The 19926-nt window shown below is 46.0% G+C and overlaps 1 protein-coding gene across 1 annotated transcript in view; it reads right to left on the bottom strand.

Moving 5' to 3' along the window:
• Window positions 1-5577: 5577 nt before the first annotated feature.
• Window positions 5578-19926, bottom strand: part of GLS2 (glutaminase 2) — a 129198-nt gene continuing 114849 nt past the window's right edge. Inside the window, exons 16-18 of the mRNA XM_040339347.1 lie at window positions 19349-19425; window positions 19191-19254; window positions 5578-6245 (exon numbers count right to left, since the gene is read on the bottom strand). Coding sequence (XP_040195281.1) covers window positions 6089-6245; window positions 19191-19254; window positions 19349-19425 — 298 coding nt within the window. The 3' untranslated portion in view covers window positions 5578-6088. The remainder of the gene's footprint in view (window positions 6246-19190; window positions 19255-19348; window positions 19426-19926) is intronic.

Here is a 19926-nt window from a genome sequence, read left to right as displayed (position 1 = left end):
TTTTTTCTTTTCATTGGCACATAAAAGCATCACATGTCCTGCGGCACAATATTTGACTCGCACAGCTTTTTATCCAAGTTTAATAGATGTACAATGTTAACAGAGGCACATTTAAAACATTTTGTAAAATCGCAACATGTTACAATCTCAAAACAGTTTTCCAGTTTAAGGCAACATAGTAGCACTGCTAAGATTCAGTGCAATATGAGCTAACGTTCTTTTTCCACCCAGGATCTGCTGGAGTCGAAAGAAAGCAGATTCCCAGCAACAAACTACTAAATTCAGAAAGATAAGCTATGCAAAGGATACATAAAAATACTAAAAAGATAATAGCAAAAAATTCAATGTGTGTCTTAGATGTGATTGTAATTGTTTTAGATGAGATATAAAGTATAACTAAAAGGTAAAATCATTTTTGGATCAATTATTGTTGCTTGAGCCCACCTTGGGCAGATTCACTCTCTCGAATTGTACTGAACAACAATGTCACCAGGAATAAAAGTCAGTATCGCCAACCTACTAGATTGAAATTTACTGACACAAAACCCCAAATTTACTGGCACAGACACGTTTTTACTGCCATTTCCTAAAGTTACAAAATCACATTTTTAAGTTAGGCTACAAACAAGTACAATATGCAATTAGCAACATGATTTAAGGTAGATATGAAAGGGGTTGTAAAGGTAGAAGTTTTTTTTTTTTATCTTAATGCAGTCTGCCCAACCCCCCTCCCCAAGCCCTCTAATACTAACCTAAGCCCATCTAGATCCATCGATGTTGCAGGAATGTCTTGGCTGCCATGGACTCCCCTCCTCATTGGCTGAGACAGCAGTGCAGCGCCATTGGCTTCCACTGCTGTCAATCAAATTCAGTCAACCAATGAAGAGATAAATTGTGCCGGGCCACCCTCTGTGTCTGAATGGACACACGGAGCTGCATCTTGGCTCGAGTGCCCCCATAGCAAGCTGCTTGCTGTGGGGGCACTCGAGGAGGGAGGGGCCAGGAGCAATGGAGAGGGACCCGAGAAGAGGAGGACCAGGGCTGCTCTGTGCAGTGGTTTTGCACAGAACAGGTATCATTTTTATAGAAAAAAAAAAACGAGACTTTAGTATCACTTTAAGGAAGAAAAACGTATTTCTTATTTTATTTTTGATATGGTAAGTAGCTAAGGTACAGGACAATAAATTTTAATGGGCAGGCACACGTACATAAAATTTACTCTTACAGTGACACTGACAGCATTGTGCAGCAGTACAGGTGATGATCACACCTCACCGACATGACATATACCCTCCTGAGTCACAGTGACAGCTCCATGTCCTGCAGACCCGCACACAAGGCTTTGGCTGCTCCTCTCGGCTCCCTTGCACCATGACATCACACTCCGCCAGCGCCTCCCAAACGCACTCATGTTCTCGTGGTTGTTCAAACGTTTGGACTTGCCTTCACTTTCATCACTTGGATAGTGTCGGCCAGCGAGCCGATCGTCGCACCAATATTTTTTTACTGGCAACCTTTTCCTGTCACTGGCATTTACTGACAGGAGAAACTGACCTTTTTTTTTTTACTGGCTGCCAGTAAGTCCAAATGTTTGAACAACCTCCAGAACCTGAATTGATAGGAAATTTTCCAATGGGGACATTTGTTTCTGTGACAACTGTCTATTTCCCTCACATTGGAAAGATATTCTCTCGCCTCCTGTTCAGTTTACAGGACAGGATGTGAAGGGAAATCTAAATGAGACACAGATGGCAGAAAAAAAATTACAACAGTTTTAACCCTCCTTTATGCCATCCAAAAAAAAAAAAAAAGGGGTTTAAGCTTTAGATTATACTTGAAATAACCTCATGGAACACAAAAGACTGCTGAAGTTGCATTAGAACATGCAGGTCAGCAATCCATAATTGGTGCATCTAAACCTAAAAACAAAAATGTAATATATTGCAGTTTACCAGTCCTTAGATTAGGTGGCATTTCTGGCAATACCAAGAATTACTGAAAAATGTTCTTCAATTTAAAGGGGTTGTAAACCCTCAAAGTTTTTCACCTTAATGCATTCTATTCATTAAAGCGGATGTCCGCTGAAAAAAAAATATTAAAAGCCAGCCGCTACAAATACTGCAGCTGATGACTTTTAATATTAGGACACTTACCTGTCCTGGAGTCCAGCGCCGTCCGCAGCAGAGGACGAGCGATCGCTCGTCACTCTGCTGCCATCCTCGGTGAGGGAACCAGGAAGTGAATCGCTCCGGCTTCACTGCTTGGTTCCCTATGGCGCATGCGCGAGTCGCGCTACGCCTGCCGATTGGCTCCCGCTGTGTATTGGGAGCCGAGTGTTCCCAGAACACAAGGGGGGGGGGGCGACGGGAGGTGACATCATGCCTGCAGTTTACCTGAGACTGTGGCCAGAAGTGGGTGAAAATACCTGTCTTTAGACAGGTATCTGCACCCTCCTCCCCCCTGAAAGGTGTCAAATGTGACACCGGAGGGGGGGAGGGTTCCGATCAGCGGGAGCTCCACTTTAAGGTGAAAAAAAAACTGTAATGCAGCAGCACCCCAAGCCCCCCTTTTACTTACCTGAGCCTTGTAATTCCCACAACAGGAATGAGCATACCAGCTCCGGCCGGTGTCTTGTGACCTGATTGGATAGATTGATAGCAGCGCAGCCATTGTCTCCCGATACTGTCAATCAAATCCAATGATGCAGATGGCGTGGCTGAGTCTCGCTGTCTGTGTCAATAGACGCAGCAGCAGGACACGGAAGCATGCCCGCACGGGGCACTCGAGAAGAGGAGGAGCCACCAGCGCCGCTGAGGGTAACCCGAGGGGAGGAGGATCGGGGCCACTCTGTGCAAAAGCGCTTCTCTGATGGGGCACTCGAGAAGAGGAGGAGCCACCAGCGCCGCTGAGGGACACCAGAAGAGGAGGATCGGGGCCACTCTGTGCAAAAGCGCTTCTCTGATGGGGCACTCGAAGAGGAGGAGCCACCAGCGCTGCTGTGGGACCCCAGAAGAGGAGGATCGGGGCCACTCTGTGCAAAACCAACTGCACAGAGGAGGCAAGTATGATATGTTTGTTGTGTATAGAAATAGTGCTGAGCTGTTAAAATGTTGTATAATGTGCAAGAATCTCCAATAAAAGGAAAAAGTTCCAAATATTTGGTGCGGATTGCTAAAAAATATAGAACAAAAAAAATTCTGGGTGCTGAATCCAAAGAAAAAAAGACTAAAAGTAATCGCTACGAGAAAAAACCTTACCGCAGCCCCCTGATGAAGTCACGTGTTTGATGACGCCACGCGTAGGGACATTACAGGCACTGGAGGTGACGTGGACAAGCTCCGCGCTCGTATCTAATATGTCTGTTTACATTTTTTTAAATGCAAGTACCACTGCTTTTATTTATCAAATACGAAGTTTATGAAAAATACTACACTATATTGGGACTCCTCTTTATCCTCTCCCTACCATTCGGGTACGCTATTGTGATACCCCATACCCTTGGAAGACACTCCACGAATAGGCGAGCTGTTCAGGCAACATAGCAACATACCTCCATGCTTTGAAACAGCACCAGGTCGGATCGAGATTTTTTTTTTTTTTTACTTGCTGTAACCTCACAGCAGTAAGGTAAGGGGCCACCTATCCATTACCACAAGAAGAGCACTTGAGTGTGAACACTATATAAGAAATCGGCACTTATTCAGCACATTACACTTTACTTGTGCACTTTGGACTTTTATATTTTCTATGCATGTCTTTGTTTATCATGCAATAAGTTATTGATAGTTTCTTCTCTGTACTGTGTTACCATTTGGATTATCACGCATGTTTCTCAATTTAGGATTTGTGTGTGTATATTTTGCACATTACCATTGCCACAGCACTTGCTGGTAAGTTTTTTTCCGTAGAGATTACTTTTATGCCCTGTACACACGATCGGTTCATCCAATGAAACGGTCTGATGTATTTTTTCATCAGATATCCGATGAAGCTGACTTTCATCAGTCTTGCCTACACACCATCAGTTAAAAAAACGATCGTGTCAGAACACGGTGACGTAAAAAACACAACAACGTGCTGAGAAAAATGAAGTTCAATGCTTCCGAGCATGCGTCGACTTGATTCTGAGCATGCGATGGACGTGCCCACAGACGATGTTTTTTTTCTATCGGTTTTTTAACCATCAGATAATTTTAAAACAAGTTCCTAGTTTTTTCACCGATGGGGCCCACACACGATCGGTTCGTCTGATGAAAACGGTCCATCAGATGAAAACGGTCTATCAGACCGTTTTCATCAGACGAACCGATCGTGTGTACGCGGCATTAGTCTTTTTTTCTTTGGTTTCAGCACCCAGAATTTTTTTTGTTCTATATTTTTTAGCAATCAGCACCAAACATTTGGAACTTTTTCCTTTATTGGAGATTCTTGCACATTATACAACATTTTAACAGCTCAGCACTATTTCTATACACAATATTTCTCACAAGGTATGGTTACACCTTTTTAAGTGTTTTGCAGCAGTTGATTTATCACTTATAGTAGCGCGGTAATATTTTTATACACATGATATGTTTGTTATTTGAAAAAAATAAATAAAAAACACAAGGGTTTAGTAACCCTTTAAAAATGAAAACCGATGCATCCATAATTTCTAAGGACTGGTAAACTATAATATTCTACTAATTTGTTCTTGGGTTTCGATACATTTAAATAATACCCTTCTTTTGCAATGCAAAGGGATTCAGACCAGTCCATAGTAAAGATTTGTATGTGCCTCCTGGGTTTTATTGGAGTATTCCCCCCCCCCCCAAGAATGTATTTGGAAGAATTAACCTCTTACCAACCATGTAATGCATATTTGTGGTGGCAAGGAGGATGGACCTTAAAGTAGAGTTTCCATCCCCAATTTTTTTTTTCATTATTGTGCTCATTAGACCTTAAAAAAAATAAAATAAAATGTTTTACTCATCTGGAAATGCCTGTTGCTATGTGGTCCCACGAAATCTGCCTTTGGAATCACCTAGGATTCTGACATCATCTCCTTCTAATGCTCCTGGGAAATGTGTGTCATCATTTCCCAGGATGCAGTGCGCTGTCCAATTATCACTCCCCATCCAGGAGGTAAGTGCTTGTTGGCTTCACAATGCCCACAAGCAAAATGACAACGGTGTAGATATAGTTTTATAAACTATCTTTTTTGAATAACTATGCGGAGCGGCGTCGGATTGTAAAATAGTAAGTGACCAGATTTATATTATAAAAACGCATGATGAAAGGACATACATTTAAAAAATGCTAATTGTGGTTGGAACCCCTCTTTAAGCGCCCCCACATACTGCACATATGAGTCCATAGCATCAGAGGTTCCTGAGCTCCCAGCACAGTAACTGGGCTATCACAGACAGCTCCTGGTCACATGTTATGATTGGTAGCTGGCAGGACGGGCTCCCGATCATGTGATCACTGTGACAGCCAATCGGGGGTTAAGCATTGTAGGCTCCTATGAGTGCAAAGACTGAAATCTGTAACGTGCTTCAAAAATGTCAGCATTATAAAGATTAAAGAAAATAAATATTAATATAGATTTTTTTTTTTATTATATTAACAGTCAGTAATACTGACTGGACAGGTTGGTATTTATAGAAAATGCCCACTTTTATCACCATCTTCAAGACATTCTGTTTAGGCACCAAATGGCTGGGTCTATATCTATACTTCGGAACATGACAAACTTTCTTAGCTTGGATACAAAAATATGTTCTACATATAATATAACTTCATGCTTCCATTTCATAAAGGTCAAACCTAACTAGGGTGACAATATATTTATAACATGTCTTGTGTCCAGTGCAATTAGATGAGGCGCTCTTATTTACAGATTGCGTGTTCCCCAGCCACACAGTGATTTCTATCCTTTAGGTCTCAAGCGCTACAAGATTCAACAACAAAACACAGCAGAGCAAACATTGTGCAGATGCAAATTCATTGTCCCCCTCTAGTATAGAGGTAAATGGTAAAATCTGAATGTTTTGCTGTCATATGTGCAAGGCCAATATGATATTAAGAGAGCCCGTCATAGAATGGACTACACCATACTCTCTAAATTTTCCAGTGACATCTGTCTCCGCTCATCTTCTGTTCTCTTCAGGCTGCTTGTATAGCTATCTTGATATTGCATCAACAAGTTTGCAACGTCTTGCTGCTCAAACCTGATTGCATCTTGTAAAGCGGTGTTACCCCACCTAGGAATAATACAAATAGATTTGTCAGATAATGCTAAAAACATTCTGTAGTTCTTCTCATGGTCTTTCATTCTGAAACATTTAACAAATAATTTTTACTGTTTTAATGAATTAAAGGGGTTGTAAAGGTACAATTTTTTTTCCTAAATAGCTTCCTTTACCTTAGTGCAGTCCTCCTTCACTTACCTCATCCTTCCATTTTGCTTTTAAATGTCCTTATTTCTTCTGAGAAATCCTCACTTCCTGTTCTTCTGTCTGTAACTACACACAGTAATGCAAGACTTTCTCCCTGGAGAGTCAGGACGCCCACAAACACACAGCTCCTTTCTCTATCTGCAACGTAGAGAGCGTCCTGACCCTCCTGTAGTCCAAGGGAGGGGGCGAGCACGACACTCCACACCAGGGAGAAAGCCTCATATTACTGTGTGTAGTTACAGACAGAAGAATAGGAAGTGAGGATTTCTCAGAAGAAATAAGGACATTTAAAAGCAAAATTGAAGGATGAGGTAAGTGAAGGAGGACTGCACTGAGGTAAAGGAAGCTATTTAGGAAAAAAAAATTGTACCTTTACAACCCCTTTAAGTCATTGTAAACCCTTACATATACCAAGTGCAGTGAATGGCCTAAGGCGATCTACAGAGATGAAACAAATCCTCCTACATAAGTTGTATCTGTTTATCTGTTATCTGTGTAATCTGTTTATAGGCTGTAGGTGTGCTGGAGCTCCCTCCTGTGTCACCTTTTTTCTCTTGGTGTCAGGAAAACTTGTCAGAAGGGACTCATGCAGATAGAGGAACAAAGCAGCAGACATAAAATGACACTTAGTGCTCTGGATAGAGACAAGTACAAATTTTAGAGGCATATGCATAGTTTAAATTTATTGGCAGAGATTTACAACCACTTTAAAGTTCATTCGCTATGACATATTTTACTTTATTAAAACCCATCTTGTATAATTAAAGTAGATCTTCATTCTCATAATCACTATTTTTAAACTATATGCTGATCGCATATTTTTATTTTACATTTCTTCTATTACTTCCTGGTTTTCAGGAAGGTTTAATATACTATTTCTTAGATAGGCTAAGCATAGCAGCTTTCTTGTGTTTAAATTTGTGTCAAACTTAAATCATTTAAAACGGAATTAAACAGTCCCAAGAGCATGGAGGAGATTCCAGGAGACAGGCAGTTAATGTAGGAGAGCTGGACAGGGCTGTAGAAGGTCCTAAAACTCATCAGCAGGACCGGTGGAGAAAAATGACTGGCATGCACCTCAACCCAATAGAACATCTTTGGGATGAATTAGAGAAAAGAATGTGAGCCAGGCCTTCTCATCCACATCATTGCCTGACCTCACAAATGTGCTTCTGGAAGAATGGTCAAACATTTCCTAGACAAACTACTAAACCTTGTGGACAGCCTTCACAGAAGAGTTGAAGCTGTAATAGCTGCAAAGGGTTGGCAACTCAATATTCAACCCTACAGACTAAGACTGGGATGCCGTTTAGGCACCACCCAGGCTCAAGAAACTTTGATTGAATAATCAGGGGAGCCAAGTGTGATACATTTGCCTATATGTCTCAGTGTACTGCTCCCTGCTAGCCATGGGTAGAGGTAGAAAGGAATTTCATGTGTGATTCATTCCTCTGACAGGTTATTGACGTGCTAATGTCCCCTCACTATTTCTAAAGGTTAATTGATCTATTGTGTTGTGTAAAGAAGATCTGTGTTTACCCTTAAAAGATGTGTATTGTATCATCAGGCTAAATGATTAGAGAAGTAGTATGTTAATTATTCTGATTGCTTCAGTGTAGTAATTAACTCCAGTGATGTCTTTATCTAAAGAAACGTGTCTGCATGGTCGGCTCCGACTTGTCTCCTATAATCTGTATGGGAAACCCCACTGTGTGAGGGGGGCGTTCCTAACAGGCTGTAACCACATATAAGCTGAGTTTTTGTGTCAATAAAGTGTCTTGGTTCCAGCATCCAGTCTTGACTCATGTGTGGGGAATCCTGTGATGTTCTTGTATGGAGAGGAGGGAATGCTTGACGGGGATATCATACCGATACCGTCACAATTGGTTGGTAGCAGTGGGATTTTCCCTTCTACTCTCCTTTACACCCGGGATTCCAAGCAGACACTGGAAGAACTACTGGAAGTTCGTGGAAGGATTGCTAGCAACAAAACCGAGCGGGTCATCATAGCAGAATCAATGGAGATAGACCAGGAGAACGTGATTGCAGCAACGCCAGCAGTACAAGAGATGGAGACACCAGTGATTCAGGAAGAGGAATCACCAGCCAACAAGCTAATGAGAGAGAAGCTAGCTTGGTTCGGCCCGAACCCAACGCCGGATGTGGTGCTGAAAGTGATGGACCTGTTAGCGGAGGAGGCTAAACAAATAAGAGACAAACAAATAAGAGACGCAGAACTACAGGAGGCTAAACAAATAAGAGACGCAGAGCTACAGAAGGCTAAACAAATAAGAGACGCAGAGCTACAGTTAAAACTGGCAGCAGTCCAACCAGCAGCCGCACATTCTCCAAACAGTGAGTACAGCACAGCAGACGCAAGGAAGATTCCGTTTAGCGCTTTTAAAGCTTTTGATGAAAAGGACTGTGAGATTGATAACTTCCTGGCGGATTTTGAGCGACAATGTGACCTGCACCGAATAGCTAGAGGAGAGTGGGTTGCAATATTGTCAGGCAAACTGTCAGGCAAAGCTTCTGATGCTTTCCGGACCGTGCCAGATCAGGATATCCATAGCTACCCCCGGGTTAAAGAAGTGCTCCTAGCTCGTTATGCAGTAACCCCAGAGTCCCACCGACAGAAGTTCAGGGACTCACGCAAAACCATGAAAGACTCTTATGCGGAGTGGGCATGCCAGTTGTCCCTGTCGGCCTCTAACTGGGTTAACAGCAGCCAGGCCGCCACCGCAGAGGACATTTTGCAACTAATGCTCCTGGAGCAATTTTACAATCACATCCAGACGGATGTCAAAGATTGGGTGAGAGATCGCAGGCCCATGACTCTACCAGAGGCCGCGAAGTTGGCGGATGAATATGCGGATACTCGCAAGACGAACCAGGTCACACCACGGGTACAACCTCCACGACCAACGGCGCCCTCACACCCACCAGCCGCTAGATACCAACCTCCTAACAGACCGGTGACATCTAGCCCTCGCTACCCACGCCAGGAGGACAACGAACAACGCTGCTTCCGGTGCAAACAGCTGGGTCACTTTGAGCAGAATTGCCCCATGAACGACAACACCAGGTCAAATTGGTCTCAACCTGGGTACCGCCCACCAGCAGCAGCCCATTGTGTAGACTCGGCTTGGGATCTCCAGGAGCTGGGTCCGGAAGAACCATCGGACACCGTTTACGAAGTCCTCACGGTACAATCGGGTATTACGGACAACAGGGAACACCATTGTCAGCTGGTCATGGGCGACAGCCATGAGACGGAGGGGCCCTGGAGGGAGCTGGGCAGAAAGAGGCACCGCCAGCTACCCCCCAAGAAGAAGAGGTCCTGGAAGCCGTATAACCAGCGGACCTGGGAGGAGAAGAAGCGACTGGAGGAGAGGGAGTCGCAGCGGGCGTCCCAGATGCGGGCCGAGATGTTCGCCAAGGGCCCACCGGTGGCCCCTTACACCACCACCCAGTTCCTGATGATGAAGGACCACGTGGAGAGCCTGCAGGACATGAGCAAGCAGGATCTGATCCGTGAGTACATAGAGCTGGAGGAGTGCATAAGCCGCATGGAGGAGGAGAACAACCACCTGAGGTCACAGCAGGCTGACCCCCCCAGGCTCCATGAACTGGAGATGGAGCTGGAGAAGCTCCAAGAGGAGAACCGGCGGCTGCGGAGGGAGCAGGGGGTGGCTGACCTTATGGGGCTCTGAGTCCCCTCTCCCCCCCCCCCCGGACTCTGAGCACCAGTGCTACAACAAATATAACTTTTCCTTTTTATGAATCTCCTGTGATTGTCACTTCAGAGCCATAACCTGCCCCCTCCCATAGCGGGACACCTAGACGGCGGCGCACAGACCCATTCGCTGTCTTCACACTGACTTCTGGTGACTTTGCAGATCGCACAAAGACTTGGGGACTGACCGGCGTGTGATCTGACGACCCGGTGACATACCTGAGTCTGAAGCAGTTGTCAAGGGAGGTCAGTCATGCCAAACGGAGTTAACCTCGGACTAAAAGCTCTGAACCCGTCAACCCTACTGGACCAGGGAAGGTCCAACCGGATTTGCCGGAGCAGGGAGCAAAAGGGGGGCCATTGTGATACATTTGCCTATATGTCTCAGTGTACTGCTCCCTGCTAGCCATGGGTAGAGGTAGAAAGGAATTTCATGTGTGATTCATTCCTCTGACAGGTTATTGACGTGCTAATGTCCCCTCACTATTTCTAAAGGTTAATTGATCTATTGTGTTGTGTAAAGAAGATCTGTGTTTACCCTTAAAAGATGTGTATTGTATCATCAGGCTAAATGATTAGAGAAGTAGTATGTTAATTATTCTGATTGCTTCAGTGTAGTAATTAACTCCAGTGATGTCTTTATCTAAAGAAACGTGTCTGCATGGTCGGCTCCGACTTGTCTCCTATAATCTGTATGGGAAACCCCACTGTGTGAGGGGGGCGTTCCTAACAGGCTGTAACCACATATAAGCTGAGTTTTTGTGTCAATAAAGTGTCTTGGTTCCAGCATCCAGTCTTGACTCATGTGTGGGGAATCCTGTGATGTTCTTGTATGGAGAGGAGGGAATGCTTGACGGGGATATCATACCGATACCGTCACACCAAGTATAAAATTGTTGCCCGAACTGTGACTGCATTCTATCAGCTGCAGTCAATGTTCAGGTATTCAGACAGCTGCAATCGCTGTAGATGTCTCAATACAATAGCTAGCAGGGGGAATTTCTCCATCCTAGCTGTTTATTGTGGGCTAAACAAAATAAATCTACGTGTGTATGGACCAAAGTGATCGGATTAGCTATCCATAGATGTAAGGTGATGCCATAATTAACCAGTGTAGCCAACCTGTTGTCAGGTGTCCAATAAATTTGTCTTTCCTTGGTAATAGCTTTGTCCTGGCCAACCTGTACTTTTCTTCACTTGGTTTTTCCCCTAGGTTTAGAATTGTGGCAGTTCCCTGCTGCCACCCGTGAGTGTCACTGGCACTCGGGGTAATAGTTATTGGGGTAGTGATATTCTTGTTCTATTGAGCATTTATGTCCCTTCTGGCAACCACTAGGAGGTTCATGCCAGTGGTGCATGCTAGGGGAGGCTATAAATATCTGGGGAGTGACCAGGTAAGCGCTCCTTCCTTCCCCGGGCTGTGGCCTGGAGAGGTGTGTGCAATGGTTATTGTTGTGTACATCTGGGATCTGTATGCGGCCTAGCACAGAATTCCTCAAACTGCCTGGTCAAGTAGGGTATAGCTTTCAAGGTGTAAGAGTGAGAAGACGAAAGTCCTTTTGAAGGGGGATCGGTGTCCACACTCAGAGGATCCTGGCACTCCCTTGGATAGAAGATGAGTGTGGTGGAGTCTGGAAACCGTGTTCTAATGGAGACCTAAACCTCCCTCCCTGTGAGACGGAGAAAAACAACTGAAAAAAAGACTAAAGTGACTGGCGCCCATCATTCTCATGACCATCTCCACTGTGACCATGGATCCACCTTGGGGTAATGTCAGCCCTCTCCCTGCACGGAGGTTATCCTCTACTCTGGCCAGGGGGGGTCGCTACACATTTCCCCTGATATCAGTTGGACTGAAAAGTGACTGCAGATCTATGCAGGTACCTCAAAGCTGCTGATCTCTGGGGATCAATAACCTTCCCAATCAGAAGATGTTGCCCACGTGAGGGCTCACGTCTTTAGGGATCTGTTACTAATTGTAGTCAGATTATGTCTGAGCATGAGCATAGGGTTTAGAAATAATTTAGACACTGAAAAAAAAGGGATTTTTAATAACAGCTTACCTGTAAAATCCTTTTCTTGTAGTACATCACGGGACACAGAGCAGCATAGCCATTACACATGGGTTATATAGTGTACCTTCAGGTGATGGACACTGGCACTCTCCGACAGGAAGTTCCCTCCCTATATAACCCCCACCCATAGTGGGAGTACCTCAGTTTTGTAGCAAGCAATGTGTCTCCCAAAGATTCCCCATAAGAGGGGTGGGAGCTCTGTGTCCCGTGATGTACTACAAGAAAAGGATTTTACAGGTAAGCTGTTATTAAAAATCCCTTTTTCTTTATCGTACATCACAGGACACAGAGCAGCATAGCCATTACACATGGGATGTCCCCAAGCAATGCTAAATGAGGGGAGGGAGAGCATCCAGGTAAAGCAAAAAAACAGCGGGTGCCAAAGGACAAGAGGACCTTATACTGCGGCCTGTAGAACCGCCTGCCCGAAGGCTGAATCAGCGTTCCTCCTAACGTCCATTTGATAAAATTTAGCAAACGTATGAACAGATGACCAGGTCGCTGCCCTGCAGACTTGAGCCATAGAGACCTGGTGATACGCTGCCCAAGAGGCGCTCACAGCTCTAGTGGAGTGAGCCTTAACCGACAAAGGCGGGTTTTTCCCTTTTAGGCCATAGGCCTGAATAATCAACTGTCTAATCCATTTGGAAATGGTGGCTTTAGACGCTGCCTGACCCTTCTTGGGTCCTTCTGGCAGAATAAACAAGACGTCAGTCTTGCGAACCTGGGCTGTGGCCTTCAAATAAATCCTAACAGCCCTGACCACATCTAAGGAATGTAGCAATCTCTCCTTCTTTGAAGAAGGTTTAGGAAAAAATGACGGAAGAATCAAGTCCTGATTTAGATCAAAACTAGATACTACTTTCGGAAGAAAGGACGGATGTGGCCGAAGAACGACCCTGTCCTTATGTAGTACTAAATAGGGTGCCTTACACGACAAGGCTGCCAGTTCCGACACCCTCCTGGCGGAAGACATAGCCCCCAAAAAAAACAATTTTCTAGTTAACAAGACCAGCGGGATCTCAGATAAGGGTTCAAAAGGCTGGAATTGTAAGGCCGATAGAACCAAATTTAAATCCCAAGGATACAGGGGAGCCTTCACCGGAGGATTAATCCGAATAACCCCTTGTAAGAACGACTTTATTAGAGAGTGAGAGGCCAAGGGTCTTTGGAAAAAGACTGATAAGGCAGAAACCTGCCCCTTGATTGTGCTAACAGCTAGACCCTTCTCTACTCCTAACTGTAGGAAATCCAAGATTCTCCCGATGACATACTTGCGGGGAAGCCACTTCCTAGCCTCACACCATGCAATGTAGGCTTTCCACACCCTATAGTATATAAGTCTAGAGACTGGCTTTCTAGCATTAACTAGGGTGGAAATAACCTGGCCAGAAAGGCCCCTGTTTTTAAGAATTAGGGATTCAGCCGCCAGGCCGTCAAATTTAAGGCTGGTAAGGCAGGATGGAAGAATGGCCCTTGTGAGAGGAGGTCCGGCCGCAACGGGAGGACCCACGGTTCCTCTATTGCCATCCTTATTATTAAGGAGTACCAAGGCCTCCGGGGCCAAGCCGGGGCTACCAGAATCGTTGGTTTGCGCTCCACCTGGATTCTGTGAAGAAGACGGGGTAGCATCCGTAACGGAGGGAAGGCGTAAATCAGCGCAAACTGTTGCCAAGGACATACCAGGGCGTCCGTCCCGCAGGCCAATGGATCCCTTGTCCGGGATACAAATTTGATTAGTTTTGTATTGAACCTGGAGGCCATGACATCCACCTCCGGAGTTCCCCATCTCTGGCAGATGTCCTGAAACACTTCGGGATGGAGAGACCATTCTCCCGGGGACATTTGTTGGCGGCTGAGAAAATCCGCCTGCCAATTGTCCACTCCGGGGATAAACACTGCTGAAATGCATGGAATATGGGTCTCTGCCCAAGAAAAGATTCGGTCCACCTCTCTCTGGGCTGCCAGACTTCTGGTGCCGCCCTGGTGGTTTATATAAGCCACGGCAGTGGCGTTGTCGGACTGTATCCTTACTGGGGAGTCCTGTAATACATCCGTCCATGCTACTAGAGCCAACCGGGCTGCTCGTATCTCTAGGACATTTATGGATAGAGTCGACTCTCTTTTTGACCACTTCCCCTGCTGGGTCAATCCTTCCAGGACTGCACCCCAACCCGATAGACTCGCGTCTGTGGTAACAATTCTCCATGAGACTGGACTGAACGATCTTCCCCTTAGAAGGTTGTGTGGGGCTAACCACCAGCACAGACTCTGACGTGCTGCATGGGATAGAGATATGGGAAGATCCAGGGCCTGGACCCTCTTGTCCCAGGCTGCGAGAATTGCTCTCTGTAGTTTTCGAGAGTGGATTTGGGCGTAGGGCACCGCTTCGAAGGTCGCCACCAACTTGCCCAATAGGCGCATACACAGACGAACGGTCGGCCTTGCGCTGCTTAGAATTACTTGAATTAGCTCCCTTATAGAATCCACCCTGGACTGGGGAAGAAAGATTTTCTGATGCACAGTATCTAGAATCAGCCCAAGATATTCCAATCTTCTTGTGGGCTGTAAGGCCGATTTGTCCTGATTTAGGATCCAACCCAGAGATTCCAGGTAGGTTACCACTAGGCCTACTGCTTGCCTCAGACTGGCCTCTGAGAGATCGATCACTATAAGATCGTCTAAATAAGCCATAACCAGGATCCCCTGAGATCTTAGGTTGGCCAGAACTGGGGCCAGAATTTTTGTGAAAACCCGAGGGGCCGTGGCTAGCCCGAAGGGCAAGGCCACGAACTGAAAATGCCGATGTCCCAGAGCAAATCGGAGAAACTTGAAATGCCCGGGAAAGATCGGGACGTGCAGGTATGCATCCTTGATATCGATAGATGCGAGGAATTCTTTCCCTTGTAGGGCGGCCACTACCGAACGAACAGATTCCATTCGGAAAGAGCGAATCTTTAGGAAGCGGTTTAGGGCTTTTAGATCCAGTATTGGTCTTACATCGCCGTTGGGCTTCGGGACTACAAATAGATTTGAATAAAATCCTTGTCCGCGCTCCAGGGCTGGTACCTCCATGATCACCCCTTGATTTAAGAGGCGGTCTAGGGCCGCTAGAAGCGAGACTCCTTTTTGAGGATCGCTTGGGAACCTTGACTCCTGGAAGTGGGGAGGGGGAAACCCCCAAAACTCCAGCTTGTACCCCTGGGCCACTGAGGACAGAACCCATTGGTCGGAGATTCTGGCCTTCCAAAGCTCCGAGAAGAAGCGGAGTCTTCCCCCCACCCGAGAGAGTGGGGGCGTTCCTTCACAAATTCGCTTTAGGGGCAGCTTTAATTGGTTTACGAAACCATGGCTTCTTGTTGCCTGAAGCTTGCCCTTGCGACCTGTTAGCAGGCGAACGGCCAGCAGGCCGTCGATACTGCCTAGAGGGTGACGGTCCTGAGACTAGAGAGGTTGGACGTTTAAAGGCAGGTCCCCGAAACCTCTTCTTAACAGGCAAAAGAGTGCTTTTGCCACTGGAGATCTTCTGAATATATTTGTCTAGATCATCTCCAAACAATCTTTCACCCTGGAAGGAAAAACCCGTTAAGAGTTTCTTGCAGGGGGTTTCTGCAGACCAGTTTTTTAACCAGAGAAGCCTCCTCATATGAACCAGAAATAAGGATAAACGAGAAGCTTGCTGGATGGAATCCTTAATGGCGTCAACGGCAAAACATAAAGCTCTGGGCAAGTCAGCTAGGTCCTGAGCTTGTTCTGCCGGAAGGTCCCTTAAGACCTGTTTGGTCTGTTCCTTCAATGCCTGGCATACTCCAATGGCAGCCACAGCTGGTTGAACTACTGCACCTGCAGTGGCAAAGGAAGCCTTTAACAACGTTTCAAGTCTCTTATCGACAGGGTCCTTGAACATATGAATATTGTCTACTGGACAAGTTAAGGCTTTGTTCACACATGAAATGGCTGCGTCCACTGTAGGGACAACCCATTTCTTAGAAAAACTTTCTTCCAAAGGATACAGCACTGAGAACCTTTTAGGAGGAAGAAAAATCCTATCTGGTTTGACCCAGTCCTGAAAAATTAGGTCCCTCAGTAAGGGATGGACCGGAAACACTGCATTGGATTGAGGTGCCCTTAGGGAACCTAGAGAGGATACGGCAGCCTGAGGTTCAGGCAGGGGTAACTTAAACTCCGTCCGTACCATGTCCGCTAGGGACTGGATCCATAACCTCTCTGCTTGGGAAGCTGAAAACGGCTCCTCTATAGTGGACTCCTCAGAACCCTGTTCCAAGTGGTCTTCCCCTTGCTCCGTTGAGAAATCTAATTCCTCTGCGGAAAGGATCTCTTCATCTGGAGACTCAACCCTAGGGGATGGGGACCTAGCCCGCTTCTTCCCAGGTAATGAGGCTGAAATCAAAGCAGCCATTCTCCGCTCAAAACCACTCAAGGTGGTGGCTAACATCTCCTCCGTAACAAAGGTAGGAGTTGGTTGAATGGGGCCAGCCGCAGCATCCAACACCCCTGGTGGCACATCTAGGGCAGCAACCTCCAGCTTATCTGGGGAGGAAGGCACAGCCGACGATTGGCCGAGATCCTCAGAGCCCGATGGGGAACCCTTCTGTTTCTTTGGGCCCTTGGCATTTTTGGAGCCTCCTGCGCCCTTAGGAGCCATGATACAAACCCAAGGTACTCCGCTATAATACTACTGACTATTAAGTCGGAGTAAATACACGCCCCCTAACAAGAGAGGCGTTGGTTACTAAAATAGAAATAGTAATAGGTTAGGGTAATATTACAAATCCTTGTTTCCCAAAACCTAAGAGGAAAAGTAATACAATGCCCCAAGGGCTTGTCACTCATAGGACCACTATGAGCCAGGTATTACCCCCTTAAATTGCTGGTCCAGACGCCTGGGTTTACACTAGCTTAGGCTGCTGCAAGTACACCGGCTTTTTTAGAATCACTACTTAAGAGCCAAGCTCTTATTAGGGTGTGTACTCCAAATTGGCCACCGGGTGTCACTCTCCCCCAAAAAAACCCTGGTATAACAAACCATACGCAGCTCAGGCTGCAGCTCCGTGTCCCACGGCGATCGTGACTGACTGAGAGCCTAATATAGGCTTCAGAAGGACCGCCCTGCGCTCAACCCGCCCCCCTACGCTGCGTCGCCGAAGTTATTTACAACGTGCGCGCGCGCACGTCTGACGCCGCTGGAGGAACCAGGAAGTCTCAGGGAGACAGCGTGGACGCTGACGGAGCTATGGGGAGAGACAGGCACCCAGGGAAGACTCCCATCTCTGGGAGGTAAGTCCAGCTTACTTTTTCCAGGACCCTTCCCTCTATGGCAGCGCAGCAAGCCTCTAGACCAGCCAGGGGAAAAATCACATGGGGGAGAAAACCATCCAGTGCAAACAGACTTTGTGGTGATATATATATTGCCCATGCACAGAGGCATAAAATAGGCTGCCCCCGAATCCCCTGTGGAGGGCCCACTGACAAACCAAGTTCCGTGGGCCCTCGCTTACCTTCTCCACGCCGCAGGGTATTGCCAAAGGCCCCAATCTTCCCCCATCTCCGTGGGTATGGTCATAGACCTTCAGGGACCGGGGTCCAATTTAGGAACACCACACACCTGGACCTATATAGCACTGCTGGCATCAGGATTGCTAGGTTAAAAACCAGTCCTGGAACCCAGAGTCCAGCCCTCCCAAAGAGAGGCATTATAGGCAGAACCCCTCCACGACTTGGGGCCCGGGTACCGTCCACTTTGGCTATGAAGCACCTTGGACGGATCCGGTAGGCTTGCCCGGGTCCCAAGGACAACTATAGGCAGAGCTCTTCAACGTGCACCAACACCTAAGACACTGGCGAAAAAACTGAGGTACTCCCACTATGGGTGGGGGTTATATAGGGAGGGAACTTCCTGTCGGAGAGTGCCAGTGTCCATCACCTGAAGGTACACTATATAACCCATGTGTAATGGCTATGCTGCTCTGTGTCCCGTGATGTACGATAAAGAAATTACTTTGTGTGAAAGCTGCCAGACAAAATACACAGATCAATAGATTATTATATAGTGTCAAACTATTTGAACTTGTGTTGAGCAAAATATTGCTTGCTGTATGGCATAAGCTACTCACTGGTGTAGGGTGGATGACCTGCTTATTAAAGGGAATCCACTAGTATATCTAAGGAGGGTGTACATTTATTAAGTTATTATGGTAAATGTATCTTTTGATATGCTTGATAAATCACAATATCATGATCCTATTTTATGCACATATGTGTAGATTTACCCTCCAGTGGCTTTGTTTATGTCAGACATTGCAGTAAGCATCCCTTTTAAATAACCACTGACTTAAAGGTGTTGTAAAAGGTAAAACAAATTCCCCTAAATAGCTTCCTTTACCTTGGTGCAGTCCTCCTTCAATTACCTCATCCTTCCATTTTGCTTTTAAATGTCCCTATTTCTTCTGAGAAATCCTCACTTCCTGTTCTTCTGTCTGGAACTACACATAGTAATGCAAGGCTTTCTCCCTGGTGTGGAGAAAGCCTCTTGAGGGGGGAGGGGGTGAGCAGCATAGTCAGGACACTCTCTACTTTGCAGAAAGATAAAGGAGCTGTGTGTTAGTGGGCGTCCTGACCCTCCTGCTCGCCCCCTCAAGAGGCTTTCTCTACACCAGGGAGAAAGCCTCGCATTACGGTGTGTAGTTACAGACAGAAGAACAGGAAGTGAGGATTTCTCAGAAGAAATAAGGACATTTAAAAGAAAAATCGAAGGATGAGGTAAGTGAAGGAGGACTGCACTAAGGTAAAGGAAGCTATTTAGGGATTTTTTTTTTTACCTTTTTCAACCCCTTTAAATCAAGTACAGGATAGGCCAAAAGTTCCCAAGAGAACCTCATTAGGTAAAGTACAAACAATCCATACAACAAAATAACATACCTGTCCTCTACATAGGGGTTCACTCTGCAGCCTTCTAAGAGGAACTTAACTACTTCCAAGTGCCCTGGAAAAGTAAAAAAAATAATACATTTAGACAAACTCTATAGGTTTCCTGTATTTAAAGCCCATATGTGACGTCTACAAGCCATGTTACTCACCTTCAGCAGCTGCTACATGTAGAGCTGTCCTGGAATCATAATCTTTTTGCTCCATGTCCATTGCAGACAACGCAAACCTGGATGAAGATATGGGGGTCAATGTCTGATGCATGTGAAGTAAAAAGAATGGTAATGCACAGGTAATGTACTTCCCATGTATTATGATGGAATTGGAGCCACATGTCATTTAAGTTTCCTGTTAAAGTAAATAAACCGAGGGACGGTGCATCAAAACACTGATTGTTAAATGTTTTATTGTTGCTGTGTGTGTAACTCACTCCAAGCTCCAGTTTAAAGTCCTGTCCCCCACCAGAAGGCTGCTGATAAAGACCAATGTTCACTTTGTGGAAGCAGCGGTCTCCCTGCAGCAGTCTGACATTGCCCTGCTCAGCAGTAGTTGTGACTAAGAAGGAAACTTCTCCGATCACTTTGGTCCGGTCACGTTATCTACAGCTCTGTCTTTCCCGTGTCAGTCAGTGGTGGCTGCAGAGGAGAGAAGGGAGCGGTGATAATGGCCTATGAGTGACATCATGGAATTCCCAGCCGTTGTCGAGCGTTCTCTCCTCTTCCCTGCAGCT

This window comes from Rana temporaria, chromosome 2, assembly GCF_905171775.1.
Source record: "Rana temporaria chromosome 2, aRanTem1.1, whole genome shotgun sequence".
In the NCBI taxonomy this organism is placed as follows: Eukaryota; Metazoa; Chordata; class Amphibia; order Anura; family Ranidae; genus Rana; species Rana temporaria.
The sequence above is the reverse complement of the archived record's forward strand: the minus strand, read 5'-3'. Positions and strand labels throughout refer to the sequence as shown.